General features: G+C 40.2%; 1 protein-coding gene across 1 annotated transcript in view; it reads right to left on the bottom strand.

The window, feature by feature from the left end:
• Nucleotides 1–27,563, bottom strand: part of RABEP1 (rabaptin, RAB GTPase binding effector protein 1) — a 42,890-nt gene that overhangs the window by 14,198 nt on the left and 1,129 nt on the right. The window contains exons 2-6 of the mRNA XM_079324740.1: nt 10,800–10,928; nt 8,718–8,921; nt 7,346–7,506; nt 1,911–2,024; nt 478–613 (exon numbers count right to left, since the gene is read on the bottom strand). Of these exons, the coding sequence (XP_079180866.1) occupies nt 478–613; nt 1,911–2,024; nt 7,346–7,506; nt 8,718–8,921; nt 10,800–10,928 (744 nt within the window). The remainder of the gene's footprint in view (nt 1–477; nt 614–1,910; nt 2,025–7,345; nt 7,507–8,717; nt 8,922–10,799; nt 10,929–27,563) is intronic.

Raw genomic sequence — 27,563 nt, 5'->3', positions numbered from 1 at the left:
GGTTCTGAAGACTGTCTTCTACATCCCAATTTACTTCAACAGGTTCTGGTTTTCACTCCTCTGCAGTGCCCCTGGGCTGTAGTGCCCTACAAGGATATTTCCACACTCACTCCACACCTCAGGGAGCCAGGTCTATACATTATGGAAATAATGCTCATAATACAAATACAATACAAATACAATACACACCTAAAATCACTTCAGCAAGAATGAAGCTTGCAAATGCTTTAAGAACTCAGCAGATATTCAGCAACAAGCCTTGAGGGAATGAATTGCTCTTGTTTTTCTATCCTAAGGGAACTACACATTCAATTCTTCTGCAAACATTTTATGACCTTTCACATTCAAAAGTGCTGCTTCTCCCTCTCAATTTCTTATAAGCAAGTTCAAGTAAAAAGTGATAAAAGAATTCACAGCTCCACTGGGTTTTGCATCCTCAGTGGAAGAAAGTCAAAGGACTGTTTGTTAGGCAGGTACCTTCATGCAGCTCCTTCCTTAACTTCTCTGCATCTTCTTGCAGGACTGATTTTTGTGTGTTGAGAACAGCCACGTACATCTCCAAGTCTGTCCTACACGACTTCTCAGCTTCTAAATAATGGTTCAGTTCTTTAACCTGAATAAAAAGAAGGAAATAACCAGCTCAGTAGGGGAACACTCTCAGACATTTCCTTCTTGTTAGAAGTTACAGTGCTGCCTGTTCAGGTAGTGTACATGTGCTGAAGGACCAGTTCATTTGCAGAAATCACAAATATTCAACTACCAGTGTGTAAGCAGTGCTTGTATTTACTTGTGAATGAGTTACTCATTAAAATTTTGCCAAGTCAAACCTATCAGTGTATCATAGTTATAGCAGCAGCAGCACTGAGCACAGAGATGGTCAAAAGGGAAATATCTCAGGAGAGCAGTGATCACTTCACTGTGAAGCAATCAGTACTGATAAGCCAAGAACTCCTTAGTTCAAAACAGAGTAATCACAGTAGTCAGAAAAAAATTACTATGAAGCAAACTTGAAGCAAGCTTAAAAAGACAGAAAACTTGGGGACAGACAAGAAAAGAAGCTTTCTTTGTGAAAGATTGTTGCAAAAAGGAAGGAAAATCTATCAACAAAAAGCAATTATATAAAGAAATCTACTTGGATTTTTTCTTGGGTTGGTTGTATTTTTTTAATAGCAAAGGTAACAAAGAACTGAAGTGAGTGTCCTGCAGAATCTCTAGTGAGAGCCTTTTAAGACAGGGTTATATAAAAATCTGTCAGACGTGATGCTCGGAGAAATGGATTCCATCTTGGGAAAAGGAACAAATTGAAAGATTTCTTTATGGCACTATTCAGTTTTATGGTTTGCTGAGTCAGAAATCACAGGAGGTTTTATCTCAGAGAAAACCAAAGCCTTCAGGCAATTCCTGACTGGCTGCACAGAGCTGCTGTTCATATTCCTCAGCACAGCACAGGATGTGCTGATGCCAGGCCAGGGCTCAGGACAGCCCTGGGCTGTGACTGCCACTGCTGCTGGGGACAACTTTCCTGCCCAGGACACCAAACCTTCCATGGGCCACCCTTTAAGCCTTTCAAATGGGCAAGTCTGACCTGGTGGCTCCAAGTGTGACAATAACCCAGAGGCCAGGTGGTTGGGAGAGGTACAAAGCAGATTTGTTTTAAAGCTTTTTCTATTACTAGAAGAGCTGGAGCTGTGCAATTTATTCTGAACCCAGACCCCACACATATGCTGCAACTCTCAAAACAGAAAGATGCAAAAATGTATTTAGGCCAAACATGACATTTGAGCTACAGGAGACAAGGGCATGAAGAGTTTCCCAACACACCTTTTTCTCTGTTACAAAATTTGACTTGCCTGCATCAAACTAACATGCTGCAAGACATAAATCAGGATCCAGTTAAAGCTCCACCTCACCTCTGATGCTGCTTTTATTTTTTCTTCAGCCTCTGCCAGTTTCTCCTTTAGGGCTGCAATCTCCTTCTCCATGGGCATCACAACCGAGCGCAGCTTCTCTGCATCTTCCTGAGCCTGAAGTTAAAGCAATAAATTGTAATGCATCATCAGAATTTCACAACAGTTCCCATTTCTGGAGGCATTTGGGGAAAATCACTACAGCAACAAAAGATGCTAACTAAACTTCCACTTTCAATGCTTATCTTACTGCTAGTTATTTAGTTCAGCAGCCATCTCTGTCACAATGGGCTGATTTTACTCCATTTACAGAAGGCAACTAAATTTGAAATCTGTGTATGGGTTAAGCCACAAATACCTGTTTTAAAAGAGAATGCTAGCAAATCTATCACTCTGATGCCTGGAAGAAAACGTGTGGATCAAGCATTTTTAAAAAAATGTGCACTTTTCTGTTATTAAAGGCCTAACTGTCCTAAAACCTGCTGCCACATAGCACATATGGAAAAAACCCAAAACAAGTGCGTGATGAGGTACTGACCATGCAGCTACTTACTCAAAAAGTTAACAACAAATGGAGCTGCACAGTAATGCCTAGTGTGGCTGAGTTCTCTTTTAGAAGATAATTTTTCAACTTTACATTACTACTGATGCAGCATCAGGTTTTGGTGCTACTGTACAGAACATTGCAAATTATACATAGACAATTTATCCCATTATTTCTTTCAAAAAGTTCTGAGAAGATCAAAGAGCAACAGAATTAGAGGACTGTTTCAAGGAAATGAAAAAATGGAAGGACAGGTAAAAACAGCAAGAATTAAATGAGAAATAGCACTCAGGGTTCAAAACCAGAACTGCAAGTTAACGTGTGGCCCCAACATTTCAAATTTCTTAAATGCTCTGCCTTTCCTTCAGGGATGCACTAGAGATTTTCTGAGTGAAAGCAGCAGCTCCCACAGACTCCCCAAGAGCCAGCAGAACACTCCAACACTCTCTGCAGTAAAACTCTTCAAGGCCCAGAGAATTCCAGCATTCTGATTTGGGCTGGCTTTGTGCATGAGGCTCAGAAAGCTCAATTGTTCTCTGTCTTCTACTGGAGGAACTCAGCAGGGGAGGCAGGGCAGGAACTGTGCCCCAAAGCTGGAGTTTCAAAAGATGACACCTTTCATCTCATCAGCAAAGACAGGCAGTACATGGTAACAGTCATGTTTGGTTTTAAACTAGACTAGAATGCAGGTTTTAGAGGTTACCCATTTGACTTTCAGTTTCTGGTGAGCTTATTGGCAACTGTATTCTGAACAAGACTTCCAGGAAAAGAAACACAAAATATTTTTAACCACTGAAGTTTTTAAACTTAAAATTAATGTACAAAATAAAATTTTATTGCAGTACCTGTCAATTACATAAACACTACGATTTTAAAGCTTTACAGAAAATTCTGAACACAACCTAAAATTCAATTTCTTTATGTTTCATTTATTTCTGCCACATTTTGTCACTGCTGGAGTATCAATAAAAGCTGTGAGGAAAGCAAGGGAAGTCACTTGGCAGTGAATTCAATATCAGGGACATGTGACTGTCACACACACCCAGACCCTGGTGCTTGCAGCCAGCAACTCAACAGTCACATTTTTCAAACAGATGGGAGCAGGAGTTCCACTTCAGGCATTGCTTTATGTTTCATTTATCATATCAGTTCTATTCATTTAATGCTAACTATAGCTGGTTTATACAGACTAAATATAGCACAACATTTTCTGGAGTGTAGAAGATATTCTTTTCTAATTATTCAGGCTAACTGCAGCAATATTTCACTGCCAGCCTGGTTTCACATGGCTCACCACAGAACACAGAGCAACAAATGTGTCTGTGTCAGAGTGAAGCAGTTCAGAGAAACAGTCAGAAAGTTCTCTGAAAGTAAAACCAGACTCTGAACAACTGAAAAGATGAAACTGTATCACATTCCACATACAGAAAAATTACTCCAGCTCTTACTGCTTGGTAAACAGAGCTGAAGTTTGACACTGTGGTTGCAACATGTTCTAAGGATGCCTATTAAAGGTCAGTGTGATCTTGAGCTAAACACTCAGAACAGCCTCTCTCTGCTAACAAAAGGAGTGCTGGGCCCTGGGGCTGCTCTTGGACAAAAAGCAGAATTACTGAGACTCCAAAATCGAGGTTCAAGTTCCACTCAACCTTTTAATAAAATGAGAATATCTGTTGTGTTGAAAAATGCTGCTTAAAGATACTGTCACATGTGGCAAGAGGTGCCACAGCACCAAATTTCCTGTGCTAAGAGGTGTTATTCAGACTCTTTCAGAAGTGTGATCCTTAAAACTTTTATTTCCTCCTAACTTTTTATTAAACTTAACTTGGCTGTCAACAGCTTTGCACATGACCAGCTCATCTTTACTCATTCATTAACCAAAAACCAAGCACCCAAACCACTTCTGCCCCAGCCAAACCTGCTTCCCCCAGCACAGGGGCTGCAGAACACACTGAGGGACCTGCAGACAGCAGGAAAATGACTCCATGGAGAAATAATGCTAAAAATGAGTCCAAGTCATTTTCAGAGGAACAAACATTGACTGGAGAAATTCCAAGTAAGATTATACCTGAGCTTGTTCCTTAAAAATGAGACAAGAGGAAAACACACAGACAGAATTTGAAGATTTCTCTTTAAAGTAGAACTAAACCATTTAAAAGTCCTCTAAATTTATCCCACTGTTCTTCACCATTACCAACAAAAATAGCTTACTGTATATCAGATTTTATGGCCAACTCTGTCACAGAAATCTGATTACTCTGCCCTTCCAATTTCCCCTCTCCTGAGTAATAAGCACAATTCCTAACAGGAGCCTTGTAGTTTCCTGCTCTCTCTGTACACAAAATACCTGCTCTGCAGACTTCTGCTACTCAGAGTTTGACACAACTGTGCTAAGAAGAGTATTTATATTCATCACAGCTCCAACAGCAAAACAGATCCTTTCCTGAACAGAAAATTAGGTCTGACTTGAAAAAAATAGCCAAGTCAAATTTTGCCAGTTGCCAAAGCTTAGGCACAACTCATCCCCATGCAGTCATGGTCCTAAGTCAGCCCAGCCATCCCCCAGCAGAGAAACAAAAAATCCCAGACCTATCTGGTACTACAACCCAACAGGAAAACAGATATTTATAAATCACTAGCAAGTTTTCTGAAAAATTCATCACTAGGCGAGCATGTTAATCATTAGGTCATTTTTGAGTTGGGAAGGGAGATTAAGAAAACAAAGTTACAAGGTTTTCTTGGAAAATGATTTCTTAGAAATCATTGCTTTATGGTACAAAATTACAGAAGAGACAAATTCTCCACAGAAATAAGGAATTTGCAACCTGAAATATATTTACATGGAAAAGCCAAACAGCTGCTTCCAGACAAGAGCACATGCTCCACCAGGCATGCTCTGACAAAAGAACATGTAAAGATGGAATATAAGCATTGCTAGCTGCAAATGACATTTTGCACAAGGAATTGATAACAAGTCTTCAAATAACACATCCCAAGTGATCAAGAAAGTTCCTCTTTTCACACTTCTGATGCATGAATATTCATTATATTGCTGGCCAAGCAAACCTTCTTATGGGTTTGGGATTTGCTTGTTTGTTTTTAGATAAAATTGAATGTCCTTTTCCTAATTTTGATCTAATTCTTAGTCTCCTTGAGGAAAAACCTCACAGGTTTAATAATAACAAAGAAGATTAAAACCTCATGCAAAGCAGTTTAAGCAATTATTTCAAGCTGCACTCTGAAAACCAGATTTCCCCCTCCCCCTCCTATTACATAAAGGAACATGTTCCTCTGCTTTAGAGGCCTAGAAAGCTTTCCAAACTTCTATTACCAGAGATTAATAAACTGATCACCTCTTCCTTTAGGATCACCAGGGATATTTAATTCCCTTTTAAAGGACTATAGTTGAAAATGTTATTTATCTGCTATGCTATACCTCTCTGCTAAAGCCACTGAGTTTAGGTGAGCTGTGCTGCCATGTCAGCAGCCTGCAATTTCAACTAACACAATCAGTAAAATCAAATTAAAAATCTGAATCAGTTTTCAGAGATTGTTCTCTAGAAGTGATTATTGGCAGTTGGTTGGGAGTGCAATGCCAGGACTTCCACACTATGGACTCTGCATCTTCTGGGCTGTTTCTACAAGACTCACCCCACTGATGCAGTTTTGAACTTCCATGCAGCTTCAAACAAAGTCTTTTTGTCCTTAATAAGACTAAAACCTCTTCTTTAAAAGCAGTACATGTCTTAGAATTGCAGTGGGATTAGAACAGGCTTTACCCTGACTCCTACCTTTGAAACCAGGGCTCCATGAAGAGCAGTCCCACAGCAATAATGCAACTACAACTAGAAATATTTAGGAATCTCTTCCTAAGTCTCAGAAAAGAATTCCATTTTGCAACACTATCACTGATTGCTTGCTACAACACAGTAAAAATAGCTAAAACATTTCTCATGTGGAATGTTTTTCATATTCCATACTGCATTTCTTCTGCTGACAGCAAGCAGGAACAGGGACATGCAGTGATGTGGCAGATTATCAGATGTTAGTTTACTTCTTTATTGAATATAGGTTCAGTCACTACTTTAAAATTGTGTTAGAACACCTTGAAGACTAAGGTAAGCCTGCTGAGATGAGAAATTCATGAAAATGCAAGTTATTTTAGTGAGATAAAGATTTTTCTAAAGCACTGATCTATTATGACAGGTTGAATTCCCTGTCTGAAAGGAAGCACATCAAATCTTCAACCCCAACCAAAAAAAAAAAAAAATCCAAACTCAAGGCACCTCAATCTACTTCTATGAACTTTTCTTTATTCACAGGTCTCTGAAGAACTACAATAATATCTGTCCATACTCCAAAGCAATTATTTTTCATCACCCAGAGCCTGTTGCTTTGTGACAGCAAGGTTCTGTACTTCCTAGGGAGGCAGCAGTACTGTGATGCACAAACATGGCTTACTTTAGAGAAAGAGAAAAGACATCTTGGATATTCTGAGGTTTTTAATGGGCACTTCAAGTTTTTAAAACCTGGAAAAATAAGTCAAAGTACAGAACTATAAAGGAAACTGAATAAAACTGCAGTCAGTCCAGAAAAATCTAAAGATGGTTTTACTTGAGTTTATGTGACATCACAACCTGTTTTAACAAGCTGAAGGTAAAACTTTACCATCTTCTCAGGTGCAATTGTCTCACTGGATGCACACAATTAGGAACAAAGCCTTTAAGGCTTCAAATGGATGAGGTCATGATGACTTCCATGAACAAAGGCTGGCAGCTGGCAGGACCAGGCTGTGTGAATTGCTGAGGAATTACAGCAGGCATGGGAATGAACCTGTGTGTGACCCCACAGGCCTATCCTCAAACAGAAACTGAGCAACTCCATTCCAGTGTACCTTTTTCATCTCATTCTCTAGGTTTTCTTCCTCCTGGCCTTCAGAGAGTCTCCTCCTTAGCTCTGCAATTTCCCTCTCCATGTTCTCTCGGTACTGGCTCCACTGAGCTCGCTCTTGCTCCATCCTGTGGTGATACTGCAGCTCATAGTCACGAACAGTCTCTAGAAAACAGCATTTGCAAAACTTATTTTCAATGTAAGTTAAAGAACAGAGCTTTAGGAACTTCATCTCCAACCATTCACTGATTTACTATAATTAATGTAAACTAGGAAAACCATGAACTCTCCTTTCCCTTGGACTCCTGCCTCAAAACCCAAATACATAAGTAAAAACTCCAAAGGAACTGAGTTTCAATTGGTACCATTAACAGAACAGAGAGAAACAATTCCCAAAAACTGTGCAATTCCTAATTTCAAGGTAAAGCACATAACTAATATCCTATCTAGCAGCATATTTTGTACCTCCAATAATCCAAACAAATAACCAAAACCTTTAAAAGGTACTCCAAAAGTCAAAGAAATTCAAACTTCTCACACAGCTTCCATTTCCCCAGGGTTCACACTGCCCCCCTCATGCCAGGAGCTGTTTACACAGGGACAGCAGCTGGCACAGCTGAGCCTTAATCTAGGTTCATGTATCTGTGTACATCATAAATAAACAGACATTTGTGTACTCAATATACATGAAGGTTTGTCTGCTCTAAAAAAGCACAATGATGTGATGGAAAAACTGCCCACAGACAACAGGCTCTAGGCTCAGGATACTGTGATCCTGTCTGTGAACCTTTAAGGAAACAGACATTTGTGGTAATAGTCTGTTCCCAGTTAATATCCTTTTGTTCATTCACTTTGTCTCAGAAATGTCAACAGCTGTGCAACGTGCAAATATAACAAGGGATAGATCAGAGCTATCAAGAAAAACAACACCCAGGACAGAGAGCAGCATGTGCAGTCACTAGCCTGGGGGAAGGCCCATGTGAGTACTGGAGGGACACCTGACTGTGTGAGAGCACAACTGTGTTCACACAGAAGGAAAAAAGAGAATCATGCTGGCAGCTTAAAGCTGTTTTCAGACTTGTCAAATTACAGGCATCATACTTCTCTTTGTGGAAGGATCAAGTATCACATTCATAGTCACTCAAAAATGCTTTGCATATACATGAGGTTCCCATGGCCATGAATTCTAAATTCTGTCCTCAAGTTGACAATAACAAACCCATGAAGCTCCTTTTCACAGCTTTGGGAACTACACTTCATCCAGCCCTTCTGCAGCTTTCCCAAGCCATAACAATTATCCATATTCTGAGGAAGAGCAGGCACAAATCCCTAAAGACATCAGGGTGGCTGATGTCAGCAGCTTGCCTGCTTGTTACCTTTCATGATGGCCTGGAGTGAAGCCACTTCTTCTTGCCACTGCCTCTTGACCTCATCAATGGCCTCCTGCTTGGTGGTCTCTGACACTGTGGCTATGGCCTTGATGTTCTCCATTTCAGCGTGGGCTTCCATCAGCTGGGTGCGCAGCTGGCCCAGGTCATCCTGGGCTGCCTGCAGCACTGCATTCTGCCTTTTCAGGTCCTCTGAAAGGAGGAGTGGATACATTTAGCTTGATTAATGAGTTCAATCTCAAGTGTAGCCCCAGTTGCTATGGCAAAGAACAGAAGGGAGTGAAGGAAGCACAGGTATTAAAACATCCACCTGAAACGACTGAACAAATGCTGGCAGGTATCTGCAGGGAATGCCATTTCTTGACTTTGCTTGCCCTTGCCTTTTATTAAAGGAGAATCTTATGGATGCAGACACAAAGCAGACACTGGATATAACTAGGATCAATATGCCTGACCAAAATGAACAGTGCTTTTCATCAGTTCTTATTATTTAACTCATTGTGGTAACGACTGGAAAAAGCACAAACAAACTGGCAAACACCTTTTCTCCCATTTCTGGAACCTCAACTTGGTTCTCATTTTGGATGGAACACTTCATATTTCTTGAACAGAAACACTTTGTGACCACTTTGCAGAGCCCACATAAGAAAAATATACAGCCTAATTCTCTCTTTACCAAAGACTTGGGTAAAACTGAACTTCTACTAAGAAAAGGGATACATTCAATGGAACACCCACTACTGCTTTAATTGTTGCAACTACGAACAGAAATTTAGCTAATTTCACATTATCCTCCTGAGTTCTCAGCTAATCTGAAACAAACAGCTCTGGAAGACATACATTACATAATTAATTCCAAAAGCACTAACACAAAATATGTGTTTTATGTCCACATAGCCTGCTTCAATTGCAACCACTTTTAGCAGAAACATCTGGCCAGTACACAACCAGCACCAAGCTATCTCCATATATTTCCCTCAAGGCCAAAAAGACAGATCAATCCTGGTGCTCTCACCCCTGACAGAGAATATAGAACCCAGAGCTAATCAAGTACTTAAAAGGACATTAATCTTTGTGTTATCAAGACTCTGTAGCATTAATATTCATAGTTTTCAAATGACAGTATTAAAGATGGGTCCCAACACCCCCAATGTACATTTAAGAAAGGGTCTTGGAGATAGAGAGGGGGGAAAAACTTTTTTGGGGGTAAAAAAAATCGTTTGTATATTCTCCTCTGGTGTCCTTTCACTTCAATACCCATAAAAGTTGGAGTGTTTTTTCTTCCCCTATCACAATTTATTTTATATTTTTTGACTGTACCAAAATGGGAGAATTATTGCTGATCTCATCAGTAGTGTCTTGTATGTCTTGTATCTTAAATTTCCTTTCATCCAGCCTTAGAAACACAACTAAATAGGCTTGCTGTATGATATAATATTCATTATGCCTGTTGTATTTCTGCTCTCATACGCTTATACAGCAGCTGCAGTCTTAATGCATTATGTTTTGGCTCTGCTTTCATATGTTAAAGACAGGAAAATCATCAGAATTAGATAAATCAATCTGGCTCTCAGAACAGCTATCTCTACTCTCCAACCTTTCATCAGATATTTGAGCTCATATGATTTAAATTTTCCTATAAATTGTGTTATTGAAATCGATGCCCTTGGCTGGTATTAAAACTTTAATAATGTTTGCCTGCTTATAGCCTACCTCAGATGGAAATTTAAGACAAATAAATGCTACATAAAAAAAGGCCAGAGAGTACAAACAGATCAGCATCCAGGCTATGTCTTTCCATTTACCAGCTCCTGCTCAGAGAGCACACCCTGAATTCAGAAAATTAGTATTACACTCACTGGTGGTGTTTCTGCATGGACATCAAGTTGCTCTGGCTCCTATCCATGAGGCAAATCTTTAAATTTAATTATAAACTTCATTCTAGGATGCTCAATAGTCACCTATGGAATCTCTTACATTCTTATTACGACTGTTTAAAAGACTATGCTTCATACAGGGAATATTTGAAGATGAAATTCAATAAACTTCAGAAGAGAACTGAGGACTTACCTTCCTTAGCCAGGTATAACTCCTTAAATTTTGCTCTCTTTTGATTGAATTCCTGCTCAAGTTGCTGCTTTGTGCGCAGAAATTCTGCATTGACCTTTTCCAATTCTGCTACCCGTTGTAGAAGAGCATCTAAAAATAAAGCAGAAGATAAGGTACATCACTAACAGTTACCCAGACATCCCATTCTGCAAGGCTCAGTGAGGTTTGGGGCTTACTCTTCTCTAAATATCTTTACTCATTAGCTCTGCTGTTGCCTTATGATGATGAGGAAAACTAGCCAGTCCTTTAAGGAACAAAGGAAGGTAGGTGTTCTTGAGCCTGTAGCACAAAATTCTAATTAAACATCTCTGGGGAACTAGAGGGAATGTGGCAGGGAGTTCTGCAGAAAACAATCTTCCAAGGAAAACCACAATTTGGTGTATATATAGCAAAAGAAGAAATATAAATAAATCTGATGATGTTTTTTTCCCCCTGGGAAGTGTGAGGGCTGAGCAATAAAGCACCAAGTGCTCAAAGGCTGAGGTCAAAGAAAACAAACTGTGACAGCAGCTCAGCCAACAGCTAGGAAAGGGCAAAGCACAGGAAGGAAACCCTGTAAACTAAAAATTAGGGGCCATTATCAATCCAGTCTTCAGTTTTGCATGTTAACCAAAAGATGAACCAGATTACATCTGGAGAAGTTTGCCAGAGGATGACCACAATCTAAAGAGAATTAACTGACTGTAAGACCAAACCCTCCTCATTTCCAGCAGGTAAAAATCCTCAAGGCCACACATACATCACTCTATTTTCCAGAATTTACCACATCAGCCCTTTATGTGGTGGTACAACAAAAGAAAGAAGAGTAGGAAGTCTACAAAGATTGTTAGAATGAGCTTATTACTGAAAAAAACCAGTGATACCACTGTGTGATGCTATAAAGCCCCATACAACCACCAACCTATCTGCATGTGCAGTATCAACTTCTTTGCACCTCAAGTTCTGCTGTGGGTGGCAGTTTCAGCTTGCACACTTCAGAACCCAAATATGAAATAGAAAGAAATGACTGATGAACCATGACAAAACACATCTCCCTGCTGCAGGGAAAAGAATGCTCCTTTACATGAGTCTGTGTGTGTTCTGCAAAAGCCTTTTGTGGGCATGTTCCAACTCTTCTGTGCAGAGAATCACTTCAGTTATAGCCTCTATATAGCACAGACTAGAAACATAAAATATTGATCCATCACAGGTGTCTGTGTATCCCATCCAACACTTCCCACCACAACCAAGTAGTGAAAACACAATCCAAAGGCTAAACAACTTCAGCATCAAACATTTAGACACAAACAGCTGGAATCAGCTCTACAGCTTGCAGTGGTAAAACTCTGGATGGGCAATGCCACTGAGATGGGGCCAGTTGTTTTTGGTACAGATGATGCAGAGTAAGAGCAGACACAAACAAAAGGATCTTCTAAGAGCACAGGTGTGTTGTACTGATTGCTGATTACAAGAGCTTATGGTGTCACCAAATACAGCACCTAATCTCTTCAGCTCTATACTGAATAAAAGATAAATGCAGATATAGGAGTGATGAAATTTTGACATCACTTTTTAACAAAAAAATCCTAATTTTGTTTTTTTATTAATCACCTTAAATACAAACACATAGGTTTTTCTGACTAGCAACCCCTATGTGGATAGTTCAAAGCCAACTGCACAGGAGTGTTCTCCAGAAAATGAAAGGAACTTGCAGCAAAGACACACAGAGCAAAGCTTCAAGTGAGTTCAGAGAGTGTCTGGATCAAAACCAGGGATGAAACAGCACATGTGGAACCAGGTCTGGGTAGGAAAAACACTTCCCAAGGTTAAAGGGCTGCCTTTGATCTCTTGCTGAAGTCTTGCAAAGGGAAAGGGTTTGCTTGTGTTTCCACTCCCCCCAGCCCTGTGCAGGGTGATGCAGCCATCACAGCACCTCCTGCTCCCCAGCCCAGAACAGATGTGCTGGGCTAAGCAGCTGGGTGTCAGCTCAGCTTCAGCTCCTGGAGGCACCAGAGCCTGAGGAGCTGTGCCAGGGGCAGGTGGCTGCACTGGCCAGGTCCAGGCAGTTCTGCAGCCACAGGTACTGCCCTGGAGCCCTGAGCAAGGAGCAATCTGGACATCATTCACCTTGCACACACTCTTTTCTAGACCACACAAATAAACTGTTGCATTCTACAGTTAGTAATCCTCAAAGTTAAATCAACTGTAGACTCAGCTCTCCCACCCTCAAAGATGACTCGAGCACTCATTGTTTACTGAATTCCCTTTCCATCTTCCAGCTGTGCTGCTGCTCCCATCACAAAGTGCAAAGCAGCCAAGCTGTATTTCTTCTGAAGGTGTGAGTTGCTTCTGCTGAGGATAAAAGGGCAAGAGGACACCCCAAGAGCAGAGTTCAAGTGCTTTAAGCTGGAGAAACAAGAGACTCATCCTTTTTAAATCCTCCCACCCAAACAGAAAGAGGGAGGGCAGAGTCACTAGGAAGGAAATGAAATTTAAATATTTACATTTTTACAGTATGCCCCCCTCTCTGCAGCCTGGCAGTTATGCCTAAAAAGTAATAAATAAATAAATAACCAAATAATCAACCCCCTCCACAGCTGAGCTCTGGCAGCTGTCAGGGCCAGCTGCAGGCATTCAAAAAAACAAGCAGTTTAAGATCTCAACCGCAGGTCATCCATCACTGCAGCTGTGCATTAACATTGTTCTTCTGATTCTATGCTAAGTGGTTTTACCACCTGTGCTACATATACAGCTCAGAACAGATGTCAGCACATCCCCACTGCAGTGAGACAAGGCACAAACTTGAGGACTATAGATCAACATCAACCCCCTCAAATGCACCTGCATAAGAAGTAAAAGTGAAAGAAAGTTTATATTCTGAGACAATCTAACAACTACCACCTTTCTGCTAAGTAAGTTTACAAAGAAATTCTTTTCTTCTTCAGAGGTACAATTTGTACAAAAGCCATACAGACACTTCCCAAAATGCAAGTGTGATCCCAAGCCCAGACTGCCAGGCACAGGTACCCTGGGGCTACATGGCACAGATTATAAAGTCCACCTGGAAATGCACTGGAGTCAATGGCAGGAAATGGACTCATTCATAGATTTCCAATTAGGCCTTTCTCATTTATCACTTAATTCCCACTCTGAATTTAGGTCCAACTCACCCCAGACCTGTACCAGAGCTGAAAAAAACCCCTGAAGTTGCCATCACAAGTTACCCACTTAAAGGCAGCCCCAAAAGCAGGAGGTCCCTTTGCAGAGTCAGTAGTCCCTGATGGCAGGTGCTGCTCCCCTGCTCCCACTGGCAGCTATCAATGTTTAACTTGGATGAGGGGTGAGTAAACACAGCAGGAGATGGGCAGAGCTGGCACAGCTGTGCCCAGCTCAGACAGGATCCGGTGTCACACACGGCACAGAACGCTCTGTGTTTCCTCACAGCACACTGTCAACACCTAATTCCCTATTTAGGGTCCTAAGGCACCAAACAGAAACTCTGAAGACCAAATTTCTTAACTTTAAAAATAGCACTGAGAAAGCTTTAAATTAAAATTGATATGCCAAACTAAAAAATTCCAAACAAGAAATCCTTTCAGCCAACAATTTAACATCCCAGATCATTAGGCCAAACAGACTACAGATGACAGAGTTATAGATGCCAATTAAATAATTAGCTTTATTTCTAGCTAGCAGCTCAGATTTTACAGAGGCATTCCAGGTCAGACACGGGGATCCCCATCTCCTGTGGAGCACTGACATTATAGCAAAGCACAGTGAATGTCATCATGTGCCTTAACCAGGGAGAAGAACTCAAAAGAAGGGCAGTAAAATCCATTTCAGAGCAGAGTCATCTATTTAACATATAGAGAACCATGAAACTGCTGCAATACAGGAACAGAAACTCTAGTGAAAAAAGATACAGCTTTCTCTTAACCCACTGCACAGCAAAATTCTAGGAAAACACAGGAAAAACACACATTTCTTATTGACTAGTTATTTATATATTGATCCACAGATCAGCTCCAAAAAGGATTAAATTTTATGTATGACAGTTTCCAGTTACACAAACATGTAGTGATCATTCCAGAACTAAGACAGACAAAGCTGATTATCAATAAGACTATTTTTGAGTACCAGGTCTATTTATAAAATTAATGCCATAGAGCTTTCTGCCTGATATTTAAAGAGTCAAACATGACATCAAGAATCCAGTCCAACATAGCTGAAATATAAAAACAGAGCAGAAAAAAACCTACATATACAATCAAATTTTGGAGACAAAGAAAAATATAGTTTCTGTCATTCTCTACCTTTCTTTTGCTGTCATTATTGCTTACACAGATGTATGGGAAAATACTTATTTCTATGAGTTTCTACTATGACTATTTTCTGTGAGCACTAATTTTTGTCTGTTATGACATCATACTGGAGCCACAATTATGCTACTACATAAACTTTCAATCCAAGTCTGCCACCAGACCGTTCATACAGATTGCAAAAAGCTTTTCTTTATTTTATTCAAATAGGATTTGATGAAAAAAGAACAAGCAACCCCACTCTTCCAGTACACTCCAATCCAGCTGTTTGTATGAGGCACTCAGAAGGGAAAGAACAGATTATGGTTCTCTGAACAAGCATGTTAAACAGAAGCAATTCCTGACTTACAAAATGGGGTTGCTTTATTTTTTCACACACAAATATCCAGCAGCAGCAAATCAAACTAGAGGGGGAAAATAAAACCACCCAGGAAGAAAAGAATTACTTGCTTTTCTCAAATTTGCATTTGCAAGCATCAAGCATTTTATTTACTGGGCCAAATGGCTCAAGCTCACTGGTCACAGAGAATGACCCCTGATTTCTCACCTGCCACCTTCTTTTTCAGAGCAGCACCAAACACCTCTGAGCATTGGAACTCCCCTTTCAGAGTTTTTCACTGTGTGTGGTGACAGAACTCGACCCCAGAGAGGGGAAAACCAGGGTTCTGCCCCACAGCTGTGCCCTGGCACAGGACCTGCCCTGAGCTGTTGTCAGAAGGAGCTCAGGCAGTTCCCATTTCAGGCAGTGCAGCTTGCAGACACTGCTGCACTCACCCAGCCATTTCTGGCTGATTGTGCAGCTGAAGGTTATTTGACATCCACAATTTGTTCTCTATTGACTAAACATTTGCAGACAAACAATTAAGTACCAATTTAAGGCCAAATCCGTAAAAAACTTGGTGTTGTTGACAAATGCAGATATCACCATGCAGAATTGTATCTGTTACAGAAGCTTTATATTCATTACAGTAAATCAGCAAGTGCAGGATCAAAAATATTCAGCCAAGCATTGCATGTTACCAACATCTAACCACATAATAAATACTCTATTAACATCAAGTGGAAGTTTGCAATATATTATTAAAGTTTGAAAGTAATGTTATTTTTAATTGAAGCTGAATGGCAAACATCTTTCCACTATAGCCTGTAATCTCAGTAGTGCCTATTCCTACTCCTTATTTTTCTTTTTTATGTTAAACACTGTGTGACATCCTGCATTAAGGATCTTAGAGAGAAAATGAAAAGCCTTCACTAAATTAAAGTAATTGAAATCTGAAGAAATTTAAATGTTTGAATAAATGGGAAGACTCTTCCCTATAATACAATTGAGAATCAGAGAATGGTTTGGGCTGGAAGGGACCTTAAAGATCATCTCATTGCAATCCCCTGGACTGTGCAGGGACACCTTCCACTAAATGAGGTTGCTCCAAGCCCTGTCTAACCTGGCCTTGAACACTTCCAGGGAGGAGGCAGCCACAAAAGAACAAGCAAAAAAGGAAGAGATAACAAAGGTCCTTTAAATGGCTTAATTAAACCTGCAGAGATAAACAGCCATATGCAGTAACAACCAAGAACCTTCCCCAACAGCACAGCAAACATCTTCATGCACAACTACAAGCAAAAGAAGGCCAACACACAGTTTCTCCTTCCCCATTTTTTTTTTCCACTTCCACTTTCCACTTTTTCTCCCTTTTCACAGCACTCACAATGTGTTAACTACTTCCTTGCTTTGTTATTGCCTCCTTCATCTTCTTCCCTGGACACAAAAGCAGGCAGCTGCTTCCTGGGGTCCAGATCTCCATCTCCTGACACTCCTGTTCACTCAGTAAAGGAGAATCACACCTGATTTCCAGCTTGGTAACCCACTTCATATGGCAAGAAATGCTATTCATACATTTAGTCATTCTGACCCCAGGTTAACTCTAGTTTTAAATTTATACTTAGTTAACCATTGTTTACATTGGACTGCAATGGAACAGTGCTCACTTATATCAAGTATCATGGGAATGCACCTAAACATGGACGTCCATGTTGACAAAAGTGAGCTTGAATTTCTTTCCAACAGTTTCTTTTCATCTGCCAAAAGCATAACTTCTTCCCAAGGACAATCCCCTACCTCCATCATTACAGCCTGGCTTTTTGAACATCCCTGCTCACCATAGCAGATGGTTCTCTCCTTTTAACTAGGCTGCCATCAGAACTCTCAGCTTTGTGCACACAGTCTTCCTCACAGAAGTCCCAACTTCATGCACAAGAAGTTTTAGCATCACTAGTTTTCACTATATTTCATCTCTGCCACTGATACACTGATTTAATGAATTCTGCCATTGTTTTGGTGAGGAGAACAATTCGTTGAGAAATTTCAGGAAAACACTATTCGTTAGCATTTTTTTTCCAAGAAAATCAACCACTGTGCTTTTTCAGTTCTTTAAATAATTTAAATAGGGCAGCAGTGGATGAATCACAGAGTTGGAAAAGCCAACCAGACAATACCATTAATGGAATCCTATGGAAAGGATTTTGGCTGTATCCTGCTGCTACCACCAGTGAATCTCCTCAGAAACACGGTGTTGCTAAGCTTGAATGCACATCAGAGTATTTCAAAAGTCAACAGCAAGCTGCAGTCTGGTGAACTTTGAATTCATCTACAGTGACTCAAAATGGAGAGAACAGAGTTACCAATCTCATCACAATCACCAGCATTTTTCCTGCTCCCTAAATGCTGTTCCCCTTGCTTTAACAATTTTTCTTTTCTATATTCGTTCTTTTCAGGAGGATCAATTTGAAAAAAATACAAAAAAAAAAAGAAAACAAAAAAAACCACTGATTGTTTCCTTGAATTTATGAAGAGAGTTATTTACTCTACAGGCTGTGGGCATTTACTCAGACCAGTCACTGCTTGAGCAAACAAGAGCAGGGTGATGGCAGCACAAAGTGGGGAAGGTGAATGCACAAGAGCTGGGGGCATTTCCCCAAGAGGGCTCACAGCTGGATCACAGCTGGATCACAGCTCTAGCCCAGCCTAGGTAGATCCCACACCCTGCAGGCAGAGCTTTGTGAGCATTTCACACATCTGAGCTCCAACAAAGCAGCTCCAAAGCCATCACACAGCCCCTGTCCCTCTCACTGCACCTGCCTGTCCCACCCCATCACCTGCAACACAAACAGAAGGTGCTTCAAGCTCCTCCAGCCTGCAAGACTTCCAGCACAGCCACCTATTCCCTTCCACAGCATTTGAAAACAAATCCCCAAAAATGTCAAGTCACATAAATCGTCCTGACCAGAGCAACACTGAAAATATGAATGAGCCTTCGTATTTACACAGGAATATTTCTGCCAAGTTTTTTCCATGTTACCACGTCTCATCAAGTGTATGATATAACCAGAAAATCCAGAACTGGATTACACGTGGCATTTCCACTTGACAGTGAGGTTTTCAGTGTGTCTTCCCAGTAAAAGAAAATTTAAGTTGAGGATATTGTCTGCTTTAGTAAACCATCAGGAAGCTGCTGTCCTGATCAAATAAAAATATTTCAGATTAAGAGTAATTTAGGGAGAGATTCTGATATGCATTTCATTTTACAGGAGACCTCCCTACACTCTGAGCACCACTAATATAACTGCTCTCTTAAAATGTAAACATTTGCTAAACCCAGACAACAGACTGATTTTCTTTCAAGATAATTTAATTGCTGACTCATTTGCAGTGGGAGGAAAAAAAAATTCCTGTGACACCTTATTATATGTTTATCACTTCGCCTACAGATTTATTAAAGGCTGTCCTCTTCAGGCAGAAAAGGGGGAATAAAGTATGACTCAAACCTCAGGAAAAAACAACCAACAAAACAACATAAAACAACCCTACTGCATTGTTCTCTTTGATGAAGCAAGTTAATATATAAAAGAAAACCATTACATTAATTCCAAAATTCCCCTAGACACCACTAGTCTGAGATCTCGTGCTGTCTTGCTGTTTGTCATGGGGTCAAGAATTGAGGTGTAGCTTTGAGAGCATTCAGGCTACAGGAACTCTGCTTCCCAATTTCTGAGCAGAAAGAGTAATTTAATGATTACCTAACACATTTAAAAGTTCAAAAGAAGGTAACAAAAGTAAAAAAATAGCTCGACCAAGGAAGTGATGTGGAAGAAACCAGAAAGAAGCCAATGTGAAATTTATAGAGGGAATGGCTTCTGTAATTTACTATTGCTACAAGTATCAGGACACTGCCATTTAAAGCAAATTGGCATCTCTGTAGACATTTTTAAAAACTGAATCACAAGAGCATGGAAACTCACTTCCACTTGCTACCAGAGAGCACTACTGTAATTTCTCAAGTATCAGAAAACCTTCAGAAATAGCAGCAACTCATCCACAACTCAAGAGTTATGGATGTGAACAAGCAGCACAAAAGGGAGTTAACACCTGATTTCTTTCCCACTGTGGTTCTCTATCCCTTGCTACATAATCTGGTCACTCAAACTGGTATACAGAGAATAAACTGGGAAAGAGAACAGGTAAAAACTTACTTTCAAGGAATAGTAATTTTAAAATTTTGGTTTTCACAACAGCATGAAAAAATGGCGCTGTGTAGAGCAGCCACTTTCAGGATATAAATCTTAATAAATGGCCTGGAAAATACTGTTGCCAGATATATTTATGAAGACATTGTGATGATAAATATAGTATAACAAATAATAATAAGAAAATACAATTAACATCTTTATTTGACAAGGAACAGGATACAGATTCTGTTATTTGGAATAAGGTTTCTACAGCAATTTAATAGGTTCCCTGAGAACAACAGACTAGTATTCCCCCAAGCCTCTAGAATCTATTTCTCGACAGAAAATACTGCTGTGATTCTATATATTCATATTTTTTGCTACCACTTGTCAACTACATGAATTCCTGAACAGTTAAAAAGGAAGAAAATACTCCTCCAGCATGAAATTTTCAAAACATTTAAAATATTCCAGGGGTCTAAGCAATACAGCATGGGAAGGTTTGACTAAGCCTGCAGTTACAATAATTTTAAATCAATTTCTGTGCTGGTGGTCATCTGACAGGGTAACTCAGCACTCCCACCTCACTGTGAGCACCTTTTACCCCCACCATGCTATGAGAGCTTTTGACAGCAGTGACAGCATCAGAAGTGATACAGGAAAAAGGTGAAGGGTGGGAGGGGAGTGAGATCAAAGCTGGTCCAATTTTGACCACGCCTAGCACTAGGCTGGGCACCCAGCAGACCTGACACACACGTGGCAGTGAACACACAGAATAAACTGTGAAAAAAACCCCAGAACTATACCCTTGGACTCTCATATTACTACTGTGTGGTCTACACCCTTCCTTTATGCCAGCTCTAACGCTTATCAGGTCTTCCACTAAATTAATTAAACTAATTAATTCAACAGTGAGCAGTTCTCAGCCAGGTGACTGCGTTGGACTGGATCAGTGATGGGTTCAATGTGCAGAGCACAAAGGAAAAGGGGGAAACACGACTGTGGGAGCAGGAAGAAGAGAGCAGGAACACTTCTTTCAGCAGCAGCAACCTTCTAGACTGCTTAGCTGCAACGTGAAACCACAGCCTTTGGGTACAGTCTGATTATCAGTTTAACCTAAGTGCTTGCTGCCTGCCAAAAGAAATAGTCTGGCCTTTACTCTGCCCCCCACTCTCCCTTGTGGCAACTGAGATTGGTGCAGTCATGCAGCAGAACTTACTTTTTTAAGATGTGATGACTGACATTTGTAAGTGATAAATGACCTTTTTCAAATCCTGATTTCCATTCAGACTCTCCAGGGGAAGCTGATAAACTTAATTGGTATTAGAAAGCAAATTTCAAAGCTCAGGTTTCCCACTAGTGTTTGTACACACTCAGGTTTGGAACAAATGCAACTGAAAGAGTTGCACTGCAGTTTCCAGGATAGAAATGCTTAGACTGGTACAAAACCCAGAGCTGTAGATAAAAATATATCAGAAAACATTCCTATCCCACAATAAGTTAGGCTCACATTTACTCTTACTTGAAAGCAAATAGGCAGTTAGATTAGACATGGTAACAGGCCATTACAACCCCTCCTGATGGATCATCAGCTAAATGCAATCCTCAGTGTCTCCAACAAATTTAACTCTGTAACATCAGGAGTTCATGCACCACTTTGAGACTTAACATCTTTATCTCCAGCTTCATCTAAGATTTCAACAGAAGCTGTGAAGACCAGGCAGACAGCTCTAATATCTTCACAGTTAGAAGCATCAGTCAAGCACAGAATCCAGAGTTTGCCTAATTGCTTTCCCATTAATTTCACATGGGAGAACACATAAACAGACATTGCAAGCTGGCAATTAAGAAAACCTTACTTGAAACCAATCTTTAAAAGAAAATTTAAAAGATGCAGTATATGACATAAAGATGCCAGCCTGTCAGATGATTTGAATTAATAGAACCAAATTTATGCTTAGCACTTCACCAAAATAAACCAAGTAACACCACAGATAAATGTATCAGAGGGATTTTGGCACAGGTTACTGTTAATGTAAGATGAGTGTTCCAATTCTTGTATCTGAAGTCAATGGGAGTCTAATATGAACTCCAGTAAGCCTTAGGAAAGACAATTTTCTTAAAGGATACTGGACATGGAAATTTATTGTAGATGGTTAAAATACTTACTGCTTGAGCAACAACTTCTCTGTGTTTCTTCCTGTGTAGATTAAGGCAACGACACTGAACACACAGATGGAAGGATTGTATTATACTCTGTGGTTTTATCTATGTTACTGCTTGCAAGTTAACTGCTTTGCTCATTTTTTAAAGCAACCAACCATGGTGCTGCCTCCTCATTTTGCATAGCACTGATACAGCATAGGTTAAAATAAATCATTTCTGTTGGGGAACATTTTAATGGTGACCAGCCATGCAAATACAGAGTTACCCTACCAAGGCATGGGTGTGGGGGATAAACATTTATACACAGAAACACTCACAAAAACAGTGCAAGAGCTGTTTCTCCTTTTGTTGTGCATACTCCTCTCCTTTGCTGCCATTTAAACAGCATTGCAAATCTTGGTGCAATTATCTGTAAGCTAAAAACATGTATTGGCAGAAGATGCAATACAAACCACACAGTCTATTCAGGTCACTGGCTTAAAGGCATGGGAACACCATTATAATTGACAATGCTGGTTTGGTTTTATCCCCAGGTAATCCTTCCCTATCACCTCCAGGCTATTCCCTCTGGAATACACACAGTTAATGCTACCACTGCCTTCCATTTATTGATTCTAATTCACTTTGCCATGCATAACTTCTGTTATTGCATTTTTGCTCCACAGTTCTACCAAAAACCACTTTCATCAGAAACCACAAAATATAGCAAGATAAAAACTAATAAAATCCCACCCAAATTTAAATTTCTTCTTAGTGTGAGTCACCACAGTAAGGCTTATTAAGTGCTTTTGGCTTATTAAGTAACTAAAAATCAGACTGCCTTTTTTTTTTTTTTAAACTCCAGGATTTTGGTTATTTTTCAGTCCCTAACACATGCAGGGACAAGACAAGACCCTTAGCTATACACAAAACCAAATGAGCAGACCACAGCTCTGCTGCTGCTTCCTGCCCTGCTCTCATCTGATACCAACTTTCAGAACTGCTCTGATGGCCAAAAGATGGAAGGCTTCTATTTTCTACTTCTATTTCCAAGAGGATAAGTTAACTTCCAGCAACGATTATCTTGCAATCTGTGAGGCACTTACCTACTTCAGTTTATAAAGATACCAAGGTATTAAAGAATTAGATGTCAACCAACCTCATGATTAGGTAACTGAAGTTCACTGCCTCAAAATTCTATAGCCTGCTCTGGAAAAAACACTCAGAACCTGAACATGTGTAAGGCAGGGCTGGAAAGCAGATTAGTAGTTCCCTATACCAAGAATAAGGCACAATGAGATCTCCCTTCCTGAGTAACAGAACCTGGAGAGCTCTTAAAAAAAAAGACAAATATATTTTTAAAAGAGCAAATAAGCTAAGATTCAGCATAGCTAGGCAGCAATATTGCCTGGAATAGACATTTTTCACTGAGGAAGTTTGTGCAGTCATGGGAGTTTTTTCTAGAAGAGGAAGAATAGAGGGATGGGTGCAATCCCACAGAGCAGAGCAAGGTCTGGAGCAGCCAAAACAAGAGCAAGGTCCAGGGGACACCCCCAGACAAGAGGCTGCAAAAGGCAAGGAGAGCAATATTAAAGAAGCTGAGGTGGTGTCTGGGAAGGAGGGCTGAGGAAACCAGAGGATTTGCTGAAGAGTTGCCCAAGACTCAGTCAAATGACTGGGTCTGGGTGTTTGAGCAGAGAGGGAGGAAAAAGCTGAGACCAAAGAGCAAGCAAGGCCACACTTCTGCTGCTTCACTGTGCAGAGCAGGAACTGCCAGAGGAGATGGAAACACATAAAAGGGGATTCAAAAGCTTTATTTTCCCCCTCTTTGTACTGAAGGAGCCAGGCCTGGGAAGAGAAGTGTAGGATAGAGACAAGAATGGGGGAAGCACCATCACAAGTCAGCTGAATGCCAGGGGGAGTTGTGGCTGACAGAATGAGACATGAATGGAAAAAAAAATAAATACACACAATTCCTCATTATATCAGAGGTCATGCTGCTGTTCTGCATTCTTAGGGTACTATAGGCACTGCTTATAGAGCAAGAGGACAACTAAGAAGCTTTCTTGAGCACCAGGTACTTTCCAGCTAAAAAAAATCCCTCTTCCTTCTGAAAGGTACAGAAATATTAATCAAGGGTACACTGCTCACTTGTTCTTCCTATGCCAATTTACACAAAAATATCAAATGATTTAAAATTTTCCAGAGATAATTCATCATCATGCTTAACTGACTATAGTATGACTAAAATCACACAATGCTTACTCTATTTATAGAATAACTTGTGGAGGGTAGTACCATTAACTCAGCCACCATTAAATCAGACACTAAAACCAACTCTGCAAGTAAAGGCTGAACCACTGAGAAATACCAGAGCTTTGGTGTGAAAGATGTTTCTCTGAAGTACATGCACACAATGGCTTTGATAACAGCTTGGTTAGCAAGTGCTGCTTATCAGTGTTACCAGTTCTTACCTTGAAAGGCTTCAGTCAGAGTAATCTCAACCTCAGGCTTTTTCTTTTTTTTTTTTTTTTTTTTAAAGTATTTGGTATTTTTTAAGAAGAAAAGAGTGTAGGTAAAATACCTAAATTTAGGATAGAAAATTCACATCTGAAGCACTTTTTAATAAAATGCCTGGAGTGAAAGCCCAGCAAGTCTGCCTGTCACCCATCATGAAGCCTATGGGATTTGGTCCACTCTCACACTGAGAGAAACTGTTTGGTTTAGCTTCTTGAAAGTTTTAAAACAAAATTTCTTCTTCAATCACTTTCAAGGGAGACAATACAAACTAGTTTCACAGTGGGAATCCAGTCCACCCACCAAGGGCTATGGGAAAGCAGTTAAGCATCCCAAGGCACCAGGCCAGGAAGGGAAGAAAACACATTGCTAAGTCCATCTTCTCTGTGCCAATGCTGAAGTGGCCAAGAAGCAATAAAAATGGGCAAAGAATTTATATTTTCCAGTGTCCAAAATGCAAGAGAGAGTCAGTCCACATTGTGTTTTCTGGCAGATCAACAGGTAATGATCAAGAACCTGGTCAGGGTATTCTGCAGAATAAGGAGACTTGCAATTTGACTTTGACAGGAAAACAGATACCTCAAGTGTGGATATTCCCATTTCAAAGTCAAAGCAAACTGACCTGCTGAGCAGATCAGAACTTCCTTAGAAACTCTAAGAGGTGGAAACATGTACATTCAAGGTGCCTGTTTTGTTTTTGAAACCAAATTCTAGATCTGTCCACTGAAATGACAGAAAAGCACACAGCCTAAAAAAAAACCAAAAAACCAAAAAAAAAACCAAAAAACTGTGAATGTTTGTGTTTTAATTAAAATGTATTTGAGTATATTAGTTATAATATACTAAAAATATAGTGATAATATTAGTAATTATTGAATAACAGTAAAGCAAGGACTGAGCAAAATGAAAGTGAGAGTAGAAATGCCTCTTGGAAAGTACCAACAATTTTGAAGTTAGTCCCCAAGAGGCAAGAATCTGACATTTGACAGTTGCATCAACAAGGCAGAGCTGAACATCAGCACTCAGGGCCAGTCCCCTAAGAACCACACCTAGCTTGGAAATGAGTAATAGCACTTCTAGATACTTTGTTTGAAAGTGATATACTTACAAGGAAAATAACTAGAAATCCAAAAGCCCCCCAGGTTTTGTTAGTTTATTTTCTCTGTGACATCCCTGACCTTTCCACCAGCATCACTTGGTCCCTGCGGTGTGTGACAGCACAGCAAGTCCCAGCTCTTGTTGGGATCCTGGATTATGGACACAGGCACACAATGCTGGTGTGGCACCAAAATCGATATGGCAACATCCTCCAATCCTGCATCTAGAGCTGAGCATTTCTCTCCACTGAGAGCTGGCACAGCCTCCCACCACTGACAGACACTTTCTACTGGCCTAAGTTACTCCAGTGCTGGATCAATTCTTTCTGCCAGCAAATTCTTATTAAAATATCTGTGCAATTAACAGTTTATCACCGAACAATATCAATGATAATCAGTCTGACTGTACTAATGGTTTAAGTTTAGAGCAGTAAGAAGAGTTTAGTAATTGGCCTATCATTCTAATTAACTTTAGTATTGAAGAAATAATGTTTCATGTTACTGCAGTTGCTTTGTACACTAAATTCGGAGCATTCTGATAGGGAAAAGCTATGCCAACACATTTTGTTTGGCAACCTCACATTCAGAGATAGCAAGCACTCAGATCCAAACTAAACCCAGGGAACCTGAGAGGTTTGAATTTTAAATACTATACCCAAAGTAAAAAAGACATTACAACACACGTAAATGAAAATCTCCCCCAAAAGCCCCTTGAGCAGGATCAGCAGGCACCCAGGAGAAGAGGATGAGCTCCCAGTTGCCAGCACAGAGCACAAAGCTCCAGCAGCAGCCAAGGGCTGCCCTCGGCCTCCCCGGATTGTTATTGTGTAGAAACTCTGTTACCCCACACCGGATTAGAGGGTTATTAACGTCTCCACTAATCCAAAGTACAAACCAGGCTAGGACACAACGCCCATTCTTTTCCTATTTCTCTGCACTATTCCTTCTCCTATTCTTAAGCCCATTTTCATTCCAGTGCAGGCTTTAGAAGACAATTTCTACATTCATTTTTCTCATGTTGTTCCATATGTTATTTCTACCACAGCAGAAAAAGTAGTTCTTTTATACTTGCTTTCCACAAAACAAATCATAGCTGATGTGTCTTGCATGACTAAAGAATGCATAAGTTATTTATAATCAATACAAGTAATTATAAAAAGCCATTATTTTTCCTTAGGGGAACATACTAATCCAGTTCTATTGTGTCACATGTAATCTTAAATCAGAGGTTATGCTACTCCTTTAAGCAATAAATTCAGTGCAGACAACTAAAAAATATTTAATAATTAATTTATTGAATTTTCTCCACATTAAAATAGAGTAGTTTCAAGGCACACATTTGGTAAGTTACTTACAAGCAAAACCAACACAGATGAGAACAACAGTATAGTAATCAAAGTGGATAAAAAGCCCAAACTGGTCCCATGGCTGCCAAAGCAGAGGAGCCATTTCAGGAGCTCCAATTCTTCAGTGTAGGACACAGTAACCACTTTCAGAATCCATCCAACACTCCAGCCAGCCCCTTGTCTACAGCATCCTCATCTCCCCATTGCAAGGGAGCAGGAAAAAGACACCAATCCATGCCTCCTGTAAGACAGACAACTTCACCAACTCCTCAAACCACTAAATTTACTTGCACCTTTTCACCTTCCTTCTAAATAACAACAACACAAATACATCCAGCTTGGATCTTCTAATACACTACAAATCTACAAGTGCCTTTCCTGGTCAGGAGGCAGCAAACATCTGAACACTGCACAGTTCCCTTGAACACCTGCAGCGAGACAGTCTGCAAGAGCCAAGAAGAAAATTTGCTGGAAGTTGTTCTGCAGCCCTCAGAAGAACAATAAACAATGGTTATTCACTACAAAGTACAGGAGGACAATTCTACCTACGCTGACCTTACAGGCAGGGAAACTCACCTTCCCTCAGTGGTCTCAAAGGACAAGCCAGCAGTGACTGACCTTAATGTAGGGAAAACCCCACAATCTCAGCACCTTCATCATTAGAACTCTCACAGGCAGGCTGAAATCCCTGAGGAGAAGCACTTTCTCTTGTAACTCCACAAAAAGAAAAGGAAAAAAAAAAAAAAAAAAAAAAAAAAGCCCACACAATTCCCTAGACATGCATAATTAAGAATACATCATTGCCCTTTTCTAACAGAG

The sequence above is a fragment of the Erithacus rubecula genome (assembly GCF_903797595.1).
Source record: "Erithacus rubecula genome assembly, chromosome: 22".
In the NCBI taxonomy this organism is placed as follows: domain Eukaryota; kingdom Metazoa; phylum Chordata; class Aves; order Passeriformes; family Muscicapidae; genus Erithacus; species Erithacus rubecula.
This window is presented reverse-complemented; position numbering and strand designations above follow the sequence as displayed.